This window comes from Drosophila mauritiana, chromosome 3L (genome assembly GCF_004382145.1).
Source record: "Drosophila mauritiana strain mau12 chromosome 3L, ASM438214v1, whole genome shotgun sequence".
NCBI lineage: Eukaryota > Metazoa > Arthropoda > Insecta > Diptera > Drosophilidae > Drosophila > Drosophila mauritiana.
The window spans coordinates 14,576,464-14,590,002 of NC_046669.1; the positions used below are offsets into that span (position 1 = coordinate 14,576,464).

Genomic DNA, 13,539 nt, shown 5'->3' on the forward strand with positions numbered 1-13,539 from the left:
TCTTGCTAGTATGTTTTAGTGTAATTTTAATACAGTCCTTAAATATCGATATATTTTATAAAGTTTATGATATTTTAACATGCTCTATTTTATTATAATTTAAGTTATTTAAATTCAATCTTATTTTTGCCCCTATCATTATTACCTATTTAAATTAATTTATTTAAATGCACGCTTTTATATTACTTTAAAATAAACTACATTTATTTTTATACTCCTCTTAACATGTAAAAACTTTTTTTATGCACACACAAAAATCCATCATACCCTGCTTTCTCAAGGGTAAGGACATGCTTCTGATCCCGAGACCGCTTTCTCTTCACTCTCTTTTGTCTCCCGCTCTCACTGTTTGTGCAACCACCTGCATGCAGTCTGCCTTCCCATTGGCTGGGTCCATCGATCGAGAGAACCGCCGCTCTGTGCGAGAATTCTCCCCCGCCGAGAGAAACCAAAGAGAGCAAATCGTATATAAGGAGTCGGTCGTGCAGCAGGAAAACCAGAATACTACCATCTCTCAACCGAGTGCAACCAACTAAGATCCCAAGTTTTATTACAAATCTCAAAAATCCTCAACACAATGTCGTTCATCACACGGGAATACAAGTTTGAGAGCAGCAAGGTGATGGAGCCGAAATCAGATCAGCACACGATGGCCATGCGGAGTCTGAGGAAACTTGTCAAACCTCTTCTGCGACTGGTGAAGAAGAAGCAGCTACTCCGGAAGACTCTGGCCGAGATCCAGAACCAAAATGCAGTCAACGCCTCGCTGGAGGACATGCGCAAAGATCCGGCGGCCAGTTGCGATAACATGGCCAACGAGGAGCTGGAGCAGCGACTGTACACCGATCTCCGCCAGTGCCCCACTAACGTGGCCATGATCGTGCAGCAGGGTCAGAAACAGAGCATCGTGCCCGTCCATCCGGAGCAGACCTTCATCCCGGTCCACTTCGCCCGCACCACCAGCGGCACATTCTTCTGGACCTCAGCCGAGGGAGCTCGTCAGCACCACGAACAGCAGTTGCGCCAGCAGTTCGACCGTTGGGTTCAGGCCTAAGCATCGCCAGGATGCACAGTTCCACTCCTCGATGCACCGGGAAAAACTCCAATTGGCAGCTTTAAGTGCAAGTGTCTCCGTCCATTGGTCGTCGGATGGATGCGGGTTCAGCTTCGCATGTTCGTAATCTCAGGGTGATATTAGGCATAGATTGGATTCTTTGGGCTCGCGTCCCAAGGGAAACACAACTCTAATTGATATTCAATTATCACAATCAAGCGTTACTATCGTTAACTCATTGTGATTCCTCGTGTCTTATTAGCCTTAAGTTAGTCTTAGCCGAATCATTGTCTTCCATGTTTGTTTGTTAGGGTCTTCGTATAGGAACTAGGCTAAGAATCATTGTCTTCCATGTAAAACTTTAGCTATAAACACTAATATCACATAAGAAATAAATAAACCGAAAAAAGGAAATTCTAATGTCTCTTTATTCTGAATACTGGTATGAAATAAATGGCTGGAAAAAAATAAATTCCAAATTGAATGCCCATTGGAAGTATAGCTAAATCTGTGATACAATTCTGATTTGAAAAATGGATTTTAAATTGGACTCGCTATGCTGGTGACCACATTCCAATTAGTGACTGCATTGTATTCATTCCTGCTTGGAGACCATTTGAATCCAAAAATGCTGCTGGTATGCAGTTGGAAATACTTCCGTAAGCACAATAACGAATTTATTTACGTTTATGTGGTCAGGCAAAAATGTTACAAAATAATTTTCTTTGTCTTTCATACAATTTCTGCATCCGTTATGGTTAAAAGATGAGTTTTGTTACAAATACATCTGAAGTTCATTTGAATTATCTATTTATGAAAAAACTATTAAAACTTTATATTATTCCTTTTGCATTTTGAAATGGTATAGTAAATATGTAAATAAATATATGTATAAATATAAATAAATATAGTAAATAAAATGTTTGTATCTACAAATATCAAAATACTACAAAGAATTCTTTAAGAACTAATTAGAAGAAAACCATAGCAAATAGCCCAGTCTAAAATGAATGAAATCATTTTAAAAAATGTTTAATATGCAACAAACCCGTGAATAGTAAATTTTCTTTTAATGAGTCAATGATAAATATTGAATTTAAGGCTAAAAAGCCACCGAACTGAAATCAAATAAAGTTGCTAAAATGCCCATGCATATCCAACTTGCACCCATTATTCAACGAATTAAAGAATACATATATTTTCAGTGTAAATAATTTTTCATAAGAAAAATGCAACATAAATCATATTACAACACTCGATCCATAATATTTTGATTCACGATAGCCACAAGCTAATTATGCAGGCTTCATTCAGGCGCTTGAATTTCAGGAAACCTGACACTAACAACTAAACTTGAAACGCCACCAAAATAAAATCTTCAAGTGCTTATAGGGAATTATGCCTGTGGAATAGTTAAGCGGGCCACAAACACGCGAGGTTCCTGGTTAGTCACCCCCCAAGTGGATGGGCCAGGATCCTATCCCACTCCATCTAGTGCGACTGGATTGGAATACGAATGAATCCCAAATTACAAGTGCCAAGTATTTCAATAGGAGACGAAATTCGAATTTCAACACGAGACGAAATTTTAATTTTCTTGAAGAGCCCAAACACACAAGTGGGGACAGTGAAACCTGTCACAGAAAACCATGTTTCCAGAGTGGTGGTTCCATGCAACAAGAAATCCAGAAAAATCTTAAGTTCCAATAGCAGATTTAAGGGAAAGATAAAGAAACCTTGCATGCAATAAACGAAGAAATTCGGGTTTCATCACGCACCAAATTCAAATTTTGCAAGGAACCAAAACAACAACCCCGAAGAACAAGTGTGAGAACAGTGAAGCCTGCCAGATCAACTCCGCTGCACTGAGCGTGGAATCTGGAAAATTCCTGAGCACCTCCAAGTGATAGTTCACTGTACTCGAAAGGACCACAGTCTACCTGTACTGATCAAAAATGAAATGTTGACGTGTAAATATTTCTCGTTTGCCGACAACATGTGTTTAACGAGGGTCTGTCACTTTTATCCTCCACTGTCAGCCTATTAACAATTAATAGCCAAAAACTAATCAAGGCATAAATTCGAGCCGAGTCCTCCGCAAACAAACCACTCAAATTACTAACCCGAACCCGATGCAAAAGGGATGATCGTTTATTTTTTCGTTTCTTTCATTTTTTCCTATTTGTTATGCTTGCCGCATCGTCCTCCTATAGGCATTCGACCGAAATTATACTCTCCCACGACGAAAATCGAGGGAGAGATTTATTTAGGACCTACGAAAATTGTGGCCGTACTTCGCACACGTGCAAGGGTCGCTCAAAAAAGGGACCCGAAACGATACCGATCTACCTGCAGAGAGTTGAGGAATGCGTGACTCTCATATTTGGAGAGACCGAGAAACACCTGCGCGCCAGGACTCGTCCTGATTGGTCGGCTTAGGGGTTGCTTTCGCCAGGATCGGGTATTTAAGAGCTGCGCAATGCCGAATAGGACATCACATTCAATCGCAACGTTGAACAGCCAAGATCAGTCTACCAAGCAAGCAACCTAACCAAGCAACTAAATAGCAAAAATGGCCTACGAAACTCTGATGAACACGACCTACACCGCCACTCCTGTCTGCCAGAAGAAGACTTACACACCCGCCAAGGCCATGAAGAAAATCTTCAAGGTGGCCAGCAAAATCTTCAAGGCATCGGGTCACCAGCAACTGAAGAACCACAGCATGCCGAAGGAGCTCCCGCTGCCCACTTCCGAGGAGGAGCTGCAGAACTCCCAGAACGAGCAACTGGAAGCCGAGCTCGTCCAACTGTGATCGAGGAAAATGGGAAATCCGAAAATCAAACCCACTTCCCAATCAGCTTTAAAGACTCCAACGGAATCGGTCTCTAAACATCCGCAACAGCTTTAACTCTCCACACTGTGCAAGTGGAGATTTTAAAATGAAATGCACAAATCTTCAGCTTTAATCATTGTCTTCCATCTATGTTTAAGAGAGTATGAATAAATACATAATATTAATACCGAAACATGTTTGCATTTCTGATTTCTTATTCGAACTTTCCTTTTGTCATTGTAATTTCCTCGAAGGTTTTCCAAGAATCTGTAAGCCAAAAAACCGTTCTTACCCCCTACCCGTGACCCTGCCACATTCACGGAACAGCGAGACCCTAAGAACCTTAGCTCGAAAAACAAAACCTTTACCTGTTCCCTTTTGTTGGAAACCTGTTGTGGATTCGAAAAACTCGAAAAATCAAGCCGAGTGAGCCGGGGAAACCTGTTACCTCCAGGCGATTTCCGATTTTCGTTTTCAGCGCTCCTTCTTAGGGTTGGGCCCTGGACAAAATAAATCTCGAATTGCATCGGAACAGGTAGAGGGTCCCGGTCCCAGTCCCTCGGATGATAAAGAAAAAAAAACAGGGGCCCTTTCTGCTACGAGCAGAAACAAAGCCAATCCTATCTCAATAATAAATGCGAAAAGGCCGCACGGTTCAGTTCGATCTTTATGGCATTTCAAAGGGGGAATTCTCGTACATAAGATTGTGTGTGCGTTATGTAAATAGTTTTACATAAAGTCGATGCAGATTCCTTATTGAAAGCATACAACCAGGTACAGTTCGGGATAATGTGTCACAGGTTCAGGACCAGTTGGAGTTATAAATGGCCAATGAGATACAAAAAGATGTGCATTTAAATTACAATTTTATTAAATAAACAAAAGTTCAATTGATATTAAAAAATCTAATTAATATTTGTGTTTAATATTATTAAATATTATAATATTATATTATATTATTAAATATTAATATTATTTATTATTATTATAATTTATAGATATGGGCGTTGAAATTAAAACTATTAAACTGTTATTTTTTTAAATTTTGTGATTCATACTCTGTTATGTGTAGGATATTGTTTAAGTTGGGGTTAATCATGAAAAAATATTTAAATCATTACTTAACATTACATTTATTAGGTAGTATATGGCAGTACTTTATGATGTGTATTTCCAGTGCCCCCTGTTTTATGCAAATATGTATATATATGACATATTAATAATTATTAATTATATAAAGATTCCTAGACCATAAGCCATAGACATCAAACTTCTTCAAAACAAAATACTTGTCTCCAAGGAATCCAGTTCATTTTCTTTTAATAGGAGAAATGAAACCTCAAGTAAATTTATATTAGTGCTTGCTACAAACACAATTTGATATCAATAACATTCAAACATCTAAACAGACCTCATCCTTAGTTTTATATTTCCTTAGGATCTATTGAACCATTTGAACACGGGTTACAAATTCTCACAGGCTGTAAATATAAATGTGAGGCGAGCAATCACCACATCCCACAATAAATGAGTTATAATACGATACATTCACAAAAAATGAACCCCCATTCTTTAATTAATTGAGGGTTCTGAACCAAAAAAGTGAGAGCTAGAGATGCTAAAAAATGAAATCCTCTGTCGTGACACGAAAATATTTGGTAAGCCCGCTGCCCAAATAACCTCAACACGAAGAGCTCCCCAACTGAACGTGAGAATTCTCAAGATCGTGCCTCAAAGGACTTTCTGCGATGCCATCCCTAATCAGCCGAACAAAAAACCTAAGAATGAAAGTGCACGATTTGTGTAAATTTGGCTTAGAATGTAGCTGGTTTTCGGTTACAGGATCGACATATTTCTGATGAACTGGCAAAACAAACCCAGTTGAAATCCAAAACAATAACTGGGTCTCCGAGAGAAGGCCGGCAATGTGCTGTTCCCACGCCAAGGATTCGTTTGGGCCCCGGAGGATAATTGTCTTGGAAGGAGGAATGGGCCCGAGATTCCCACGCTTCGCACAAGATCTCGGATCTCAGGTCCTGCAGGACCTACCTGCTGCCACTGACTAACGTGTGAAATTTCGGATCCTTGCACCTGCCTGCCTTCCGAGCGACGTGATTGGCTGAGATGCTGTAGGATCGCTCCTGTCTGCCAAGAAGGTATAAATAGCGCCTCTGATCTTAGAGACAGCATCACACAGCATCCGAACGTCGAAGCGAGAACATCTCAGCACACTTCTACGCACTCACCACCAGAAAATATCTGAACGAAATTCATCTAATGTCGGCCATCAGCAAGCAGAAGACCCTCAACACCATGTACAAGTCGAAAGTGTCGCCTTCACGTCGTTTGAAGAATCTGCTGAAGCCGCTGCTCGGTCAATTCTTCAACATGAAGAAGGAGCAGCCCAAGCGGAGCTCCTACATCGCCTCCGAGGAGAAGGAGGCCGAGTTCGAGTGGCTCAGCAACGATATGGACAACATGGCCAACGAGCATCTGGAGCATCGCCTCATCGAGGAAATTCGACAGTGCGCCAAGGAAGATGCCGTCATCGTTTACAATGAGAACGGATCCGGGGAGCTGCACACCATCGACCAGGAGGATTACTATGTGCCAGTGCATTTTGCCCGCACCAATGCCGGCACCTTCTTCTGGACATCGGTGCAACCCAAGGCCTGCGAACCCTATGCCATCGAATGGAACTTCCTGGACCGTTGGGCTCAAGCTTGAACGAAGTAATCGCCTGGAGCTGCAACTTCAACCTTGAACGAAAAATGGGTTTTTTCAACTTTCGATTGGGATAACTTCAACTGGACTGGAGCTCGGTTCTCCAGCGGGATGGGTACTCCAGAGTTTGGGCACTTCGACTTTGGGTTCATCGATCTTGGACAGCGCTTTGCGGAATTTCTAACACACTGGAAATTCCCAAAAAAGCGATTGGGCATCCACAGAATATTGTGGCGGGAGGTATTCCAGCAATTATTCCTTTTTGCAGTGCAAAAATGGATTTCAATTGTTTGGATTTTCAAAATACATTTGTAAACAAAAACTTAAAATAAACATTGAAAACATATTTGAATTTCTTATCATTTGCGATGCATGGCATTCTCAACATGTGGGCCAGTTTTGGGTTAGGATGCGAAAGGTCCCGTCTGCAGATCCTTCAAAGATGTGGGACATTCCCACGGCACCAAACATGTGTTGGGTTTTTGTTTACTGTTACCCAAAGATCTGGCTGAGATTTCGGAAAATGTGTGGAAAGCGGTGAGGAAAACTACCATCAGCTCAACATATGAGCGTTGAGATAAGAAGACAATGGTCTCGGTTCACATATTATAAACAAACTTCAGATATGGGAACATTAAAATGAACTGTTTTCTGTTTCAGATAGCAGAAGTTAATTTATCTTATTTTTCTTATAACTCTGATTTATATAAATAAGATGATATCGAATTGAGAATATATAAAGGATAAACTTTTAAAGTGTAAAAAAAAGTATTAAAACAGGGGTTTTTATGCCATTTTAATGTTAAAAAAAATAACTTGTAAGTTTATAATATTATTTTAATTTTAGAAATGAGCATTCGAGCATTTATATTCCCATTATAAACGCACTTGTGCACAAAATTATGAGATTATGCCGCTTAGATTAAAATATATGGCTTATAAAAACGAAATAATTTAAATGTTTTAAAAATTTTGTTTTAATATTGCTTATATTATAATATTTCAAAATGGCAACTACCAATTAATGTAATTATTTCAACGCAGGTTTTGAAGACAGTAAGGAAAAGATAGCAAACCATAATCTCACTTAAAACATGTTCCTTACCTTTAGCAAAATTATTTCAAGGATTTTTAACCTTAGAAATCATACTGAAATGTAAATCAAACTTGTTTGTTTTTGAATAGCCTTGAAGATAAAAATCCATCCTAGATTTGGGATACCCTTTAAAAAAAATAAAGAACGCAAGATGGATTTTTGTTAGTCTTCCCATGAAGAGCTGATTTATTTCAACAAAGGAAAAACTAATTTTCTTACTAAGCTAGATTGCACTTAACGGTATTGGAAGACATACGCGATGCTGTTGCTTTTCTTATCAATAACAATATCTGAAGATTCAAACATAACAGTGGCTTAACAACTAAATCTCAACTTTGAAGGGGTTAACAATCACAGTTAACGTTCCAGGAACGTGAAACCAACAACAAATGGATTAATAACAATATTAGTTAACAACAAATTAGCTAATATATTGCACATGACGTTGTGGGGGTGTTGACCTTGGGGAAAACGCACTCGAAGCGGAGTCTTCAGTTCGAGTTCTTGTGTCCCGCCAAGTCACCATTGCACTTTCCTCCAGCCCGGTCCTGTTCGGTCCTCCATCTCCATGATCGCCATGTCCTTGTCCATGCCATTCTCGTTCTCCCACTTGAGTGGTGGGTGGAATGGTGGGCGTTGGGAAATGGGAGAGCCAAGCGGTCTTTAAAGCTTCGGTACCATCCAAAGTTACGTAGAATTACGTAGAGGGTGCGCTTGGAGCGCGTTTAAAGCTGCAACAACCTCGTCGAGCGCCACCCCCTCATCCCATTTTTTATTTTGGGAGAGAGTGGGTGGGTGTTTCACGAGATGAGGCGATGTGATCGTTAACGGTTTACATTGAGCACTGACTCGACGATCGGCGGATCGCCGGATTTTATACAACTCGCGGACGGACGACGTTGACGCCGCTGCCGCGTAAATAGAGATAAACAAAGAGCACTTACACCAACTCGAGCTCACTCACACACTCGCACACACACACACACAGCCGTTTGCCTGACTCTCTTGGGTTGCGTCTGTGTGTTCGCCCTTCGTTATCAACCATTTATTGTGGGCCCTTTTCGGTTATCTACAGTCGACGGGCTACTACCCATTTTTATGTTTATCACTTTTTACCCTCCCCTCGCACGATCTTCTGTTTACTTCAGGTCATTCGATTCGGATGCACTCGGAGAAATGGTTTTCGTCCGCCATACCTTGCTTGAGATAGGAAAGATACTTCTGGAAAAGGAGCATCTTACAGTCATTTAAATTGGAAAATAGTATGTAATGAGTATGATTGTAAAATGAAAAAAAAATAGGTAAAACGTGACCTTGAACTGCAAATTAACGTGCGCCTAGCTCAAGACTTTGCTTATTAGTATGAATCTGAACGTCATAAAATGAAATTTAGTTGTCTAGGATAAAAATTAATCCAAAAAGTAGGCCACTTATTTATAATATTATTATCTGTTACCCAACATTATCAATAAACATTATCAAAATTTATAAATTAGAATACTTGACTTTGTATTCTTAGTTCTAAGTACTCATTACTTTTGATATTATTTTCTATTATTTTATTTAATTCCTGTACTTATACTAATTATTTTAATTATTTATTAATCATCAACATTAAGGTAATGCGTCTTTTTCTAAAGCAGCATCTTTGTGAAAAGTTATCTACATTTGAAACACTAAGTTATTTCTCAGACTGTACTGCACGCTGGAAACTCTTATGACTTTGCCGTTTCCCTTCTGCTCGTGGTGTGATTTGTTTTCGTTTAATCTTCTTCCACACGCACGTTCGGCAGCATCTCTAGGGTCCGGGTTCGGGTCCGGTCCGCCGCACCTCTCACTCCAAAATCACTCACTCCAAGAACTCACTTCTGCTGACTCGTTTTTAACGATCTCGCAGACCCCAAAAAACAAGAAGGGTCCCCCCTTCGCCAATGGAGCTTATGTGCATTCCGAATGCAAGGCACCAGTGTGGATACAACACATCCAGATACATACGCTGCATATAGAAAGTGTATGCCTGTAGATATATGTACAAGAACGCGTACGCCCCTCTGCAAATGCAGTTTAATGACCGTTCATGACCAAGTCAATCAGATGCGGGACTATTAACTATTTACTATTTACGCATGGCAAAAATCAGGGGAAACTGTTCTACGACGACTATCGCCGGCACCCTGGAATGGGGGACCACTCAAAAAACGAATTTGATAATATATATACAGGGAGCAGAACAGAAAACAAAATGTTGGGGTAACAGAATTATGCTGGTTAAGTTGATGTTTCTGCATCCTCATTTGAAGATAGCATAAAGTGAATCTTTCTAAATGAGTTCTATGTTCTAAGTACATCTTACTTATGTTACCTTAAACCGATTGCAATGATTACTAAATATAACGAGATAGTGTAAAATTATAAATAGTCAATATCTGCATAACTTTATTCATATAAAACTGAAAGAGTATCTCATATCTATATCCCATTTTAATAAATCTTTCCGCTGTTACTGTTTACTCTGTGTCTTATCAATAAATACCTCTACAATTACCAAGCAGGTAGGAGGATGGCTAGAATTGCTTCCCCTAATCATTTCCTTTTTGCCGTGACTCCTTTCGAGAACCCTCCTCCTTATAAAATCATGGGAACGTACGTTATGCGTGCGCTCCTCACGCGCAGGACACGTACGGAAGAAACCGTGGGAATCGAAACCGAAAATGCACCTAAACAAAAATAAATGCACCAGACCCTAGAAGAGGGTAACAATAGACAGGTCCCTCCGCACCCGGGCCATTTCGAATGGAATTAGAAAAGGTTGCCCAGGTGGAGTTGGGGGTCGATTTTAATGGGCCCCGAAGAATGAAAGCAATCAGATGTAAATCAAGCAGCCAAGTTAGCAGTCAAGTCATGGTAAATGGGCAACCCCTCGGTAAAAGTGGAGAATTGTGAAAAGGAATCATCCCCGGGGCATTTACAAAACATATAACCGACAACAATTACTATTTTTCAATTGTATAAGAAATAGTTGTAGAGTGCAAGTGGCCACAGAAATAAAATAGAAAATAGGAATAGAAAACAAAATCAAATTAAAAGAGCTCCTAAACTGATTCCTTCTTCGCTGAAATATAAAATCTTACAGGATCCTTATTCGTCCACTTATTTAATAAGAAAATAAGTAAAAATGAACTAGTATAACTTTTTTCATGTAAGTCGAAAGTTATACTTTATATTTCCACACAAAAAAGCCTGAAAAAGTTGTTTCCCTAAAAGTACTAATAATGTATCTTCCAGATTCGCGCAGTACTAATGCCATTGTATCTGGTTCTTGTGGCAGCAGTAAAGACATCGCATATTGCCCAGACAACGCCCTCAAACACAAAAGTCAACGCAGCATTTCAGATTTTTCACGGCGACATCGACAAGTACGAGTTGTGTGTAAAGTTAATACGAGTTTGCCGCAAAGTATGGGATCAAGCTCCCGATTACAGCGATGCCGAGGAGAAGACTCCAGATGGAATCGAGGTGAACGACGAGGATAAAGCTGAGTACAAGAAGGGGGATTGCATACCGCCTGGGCTGTCAAAAGACGGAGATCGATTGTTTTGGAAAATTGTCGCCAAATGGCAGAAGGAAATCGACGACAGGTTCCTGATCCAAAATCTCTTCGCGGTGATTATGACGACAGAGAATGGACGAAATACCAAGTTAACATTTGGCAAATGGAACGGTTGGTGCAATAGGACAGATAATTATGATGAAATCACAGAAGAGCCCAATGATTCAAATGAATATGTCGGCACCCTAGTCAAAAGGCAAAGTGCCTTCAAAAATTGCCAAGTAAATGCAACATTTGGTAAGTGGACTATAAGCGAAATTAAAGGCACACGACAGTTAGACAAAGATATCAACATAATTTCGAACTTTTTGTCAAAATTCGATAAGTATGCCAGGAGCAAGTGCTGTCCCTATGAATTAATCAGAGATCGATTGGAAATCATAAACGATGGAATTGATTTTCTGCAAGAACTGCAGGGCATAGAATCTCCTTCAGTCACAAATTATACAGATCTCAATACCGATCTTTCCAATCTGAAGGACAGAGTGGAGGACTTTTCTGATCTCATCCAAAGCAAAGGTAGTAACTACTCGACTGGAAAATGTTGCCCAAACATTTTGAGCGAACTGGAGAATTTTCGAAATGATTTTGCAGACAAACTTAAATTTGAAGGCACAAAGGCACCGAAATTTGATCACCAGCCAAATATTGAAAAAGAAAAGAGCTTGCGAGAAATGATTTTGAGATATGTTGGGGATATTGGTCTACTAGAAACATCTCTTATAAGCCAAACTAAGAAAAGTACTTATTGTGAAGGCGAACAAGCACAAATTAAGAATATAAAACAAACAATAAAAGACATAAAACCCGAAAAGTTCCTAGGAGAATTATTAAAACAAATAGAGCCATTAAATGAAAATTTAGCTGAAGCCAATAAAACTATTTCAGATGCAGAAAAGCTGCTCAATTTGGAAAAGGAAAATCTGCAGAAATTAAATTCCTTACACGGAGAAGAATGGCATCAAAAGAACAAATCCTTTAAGGATCTCGAATCGAAAGTGAACCAATTGGAATATAGAATCAATAACTTAAGCGTGTTGGAAGACGTAAATTGGCCAAAGCTTAGAAAATCCGTGGACGATGTTAATAAAATGGTCGAAAACAGTCCATTATTCTTCGCTAATATAACAATTATTTCCATGAAAAATGGCATAAAGTATTTCAAAGGTCAATCAAACGCAGATTTCCCTATCAACCTAGAGAAAAAAAGTGAAGTAAGATTTTGTACAAATGAGTCTATTAAACTAAGTGACTATTTGGAAAAAATTGAAAAGGATAAAAATAAAATTGTCGCTTATCATAATGAGCAAGAAAATGTTGCCGAAGCGCATTTTACCGAACTTTTAGACAAGGAAAAAGAACTGCAATATTATAGCCCGAAAAGTTTAACCTTAACAGACATGAGTTATAAGTCTGATCAATATGTTCCAAACACGAACTCATTACAACTAGAGATTAATCAATTGGAAAAAGATATTGACAACTTAACAGAGAACGGAATCGAAAAATTTAAGAGGCAACTGCAATATACCCGATTAAAATTCGAAATGGATAAACAACAAATTGATAGCAAACTCGAGGAACAGCTAAGAAATATAAATCTTTTCAGAGAGGAGATGAAAAGGGAAGAAAATCGAATCGCAGAACGTTTAGCTAAATTAGACAGACCCAAGGAATATGACGAAAAACTAAGCAAACTTGAGGCTGAAGCCATGGATTTTCCAAAACAAATAGCGAGTTCGGAAAAAACACTTTTAGATCAAATCGCTTCGCTACAACAGCAAATAAAAATCCTGGAAAAGGAGGCGGAGAATACTGAACATAGGGCCGATCTATGCGACGCTGAATGTGATTTTGGTGATCTGGATTCTATTGATGAATTGATGAATAGGGTTCAGGCTGTCAAAAATAAATTAATTAATTGAAATCCAAAGATAGATGCTTAAAAGTCCATATACTAATAATACTATATAATATTAATACAAAGATTTCCTAAGCATTACTTAATGACATTTTTGGCATCGTTAAATCTAATGAAACTTTAAGAACATCTTTAAAATTTCGGCATAAGCATCAAACGAACGCAAAGTTAAAGGAAAATGCAATACATCTTAGATCAAACCTATAAATCTCATAGTAAAATGTAAATTATACATATTTTTAATATATTTATAATATATATCGGCACCCTCGTAATTGCAATTTATTGTTGCATTAAA

The 13,539-nt window shown here is 38.9% G+C and overlaps 4 protein-coding genes across 4 annotated transcripts; all 4 read left to right on the forward strand.

Moving 5' to 3' along the window:
* Window positions 1-489: 489 nt before the first annotated feature.
* On the forward strand, window positions 490-1,468 carry LOC117141370 (enhancer of split malpha protein). The gene has a single exon (XM_033304776.1). It carries the CDS (start codon window positions 578-580, stop codon window positions 1,052-1,054), a length of 477 nt encoding a protein of 158 aa, XP_033160667.1. The 5' UTR covers window positions 490-577; the 3' UTR covers window positions 1,055-1,468.
* Window positions 1,469-3,545: 2,077 nt separating this feature from the next.
* On the forward strand, window positions 3,546-4,083 carry LOC117139904. The gene has a single exon (XM_033302585.1). The coding sequence runs from the start codon at window positions 3,627-3,629 to the stop codon at window positions 3,867-3,869; it is 243 nt and encodes an 80-aa protein (XP_033158476.1). The 5' UTR covers window positions 3,546-3,626; the 3' UTR covers window positions 3,870-4,083.
* A 1,983-nt stretch (window positions 4,084-6,066) lies between these two features.
* On the forward strand, window positions 6,067-6,960 carry LOC117141405 (enhancer of split malpha protein). Its single transcript, XM_033304828.1, has one exon. The coding sequence runs from the start codon at window positions 6,168-6,170 to the stop codon at window positions 6,615-6,617; it is 450 nt and encodes a 149-aa protein (XP_033160719.1). The 5' UTR covers window positions 6,067-6,167; the 3' UTR covers window positions 6,618-6,960.
* Window positions 6,961-10,563: 3,603 nt separating this feature from the next.
* LOC117140158 (early endosome antigen 1) lies at window positions 10,564-13,389 on the forward strand. The gene is made up of 2 exons (XM_033302930.1): window positions 10,564-10,614; window positions 10,996-13,389. Exons 1-2 carry the CDS (start codon window positions 10,564-10,566, stop codon window positions 13,243-13,245), a joined length of 2,301 nt encoding a protein of 766 aa, XP_033158821.1. The 3' UTR covers window positions 13,246-13,389.
* The last annotated feature ends 150 nt before the right edge of the window (window positions 13,390-13,539 follow it).

Coding starts and splice junctions, on each gene's coding strand:
- LOC117141370 (XM_033304776.1), top strand. CDS start 578: ATGTCGTTCATCACACGGGAATACAAGTTTGAGAGCAGCAAGGTGATG.
- LOC117139904 (XM_033302585.1), top strand. CDS start 3,627: ATGGCCTACGAAACTCTGATGAACACGACCTACACCGCCACTCCTGTC.
- LOC117141405 (XM_033304828.1), top strand. CDS start 6,168: ATGTCGGCCATCAGCAAGCAGAAGACCCTCAACACCATGTACAAGTCG.
- LOC117140158 (XM_033302930.1), top strand. CDS start 10,564: ATGAAAGCAATCAGATGTAAATCAAGCAGCCAAGTTAGCAGTCAAGTC. Junction 10,615..10,995: donor AAGTTAGCAGTCAAGTCATG/GTAAATGGGCAA, acceptor TGTATCTTCCAG/ATTCGCGCAGTACTAATGCC.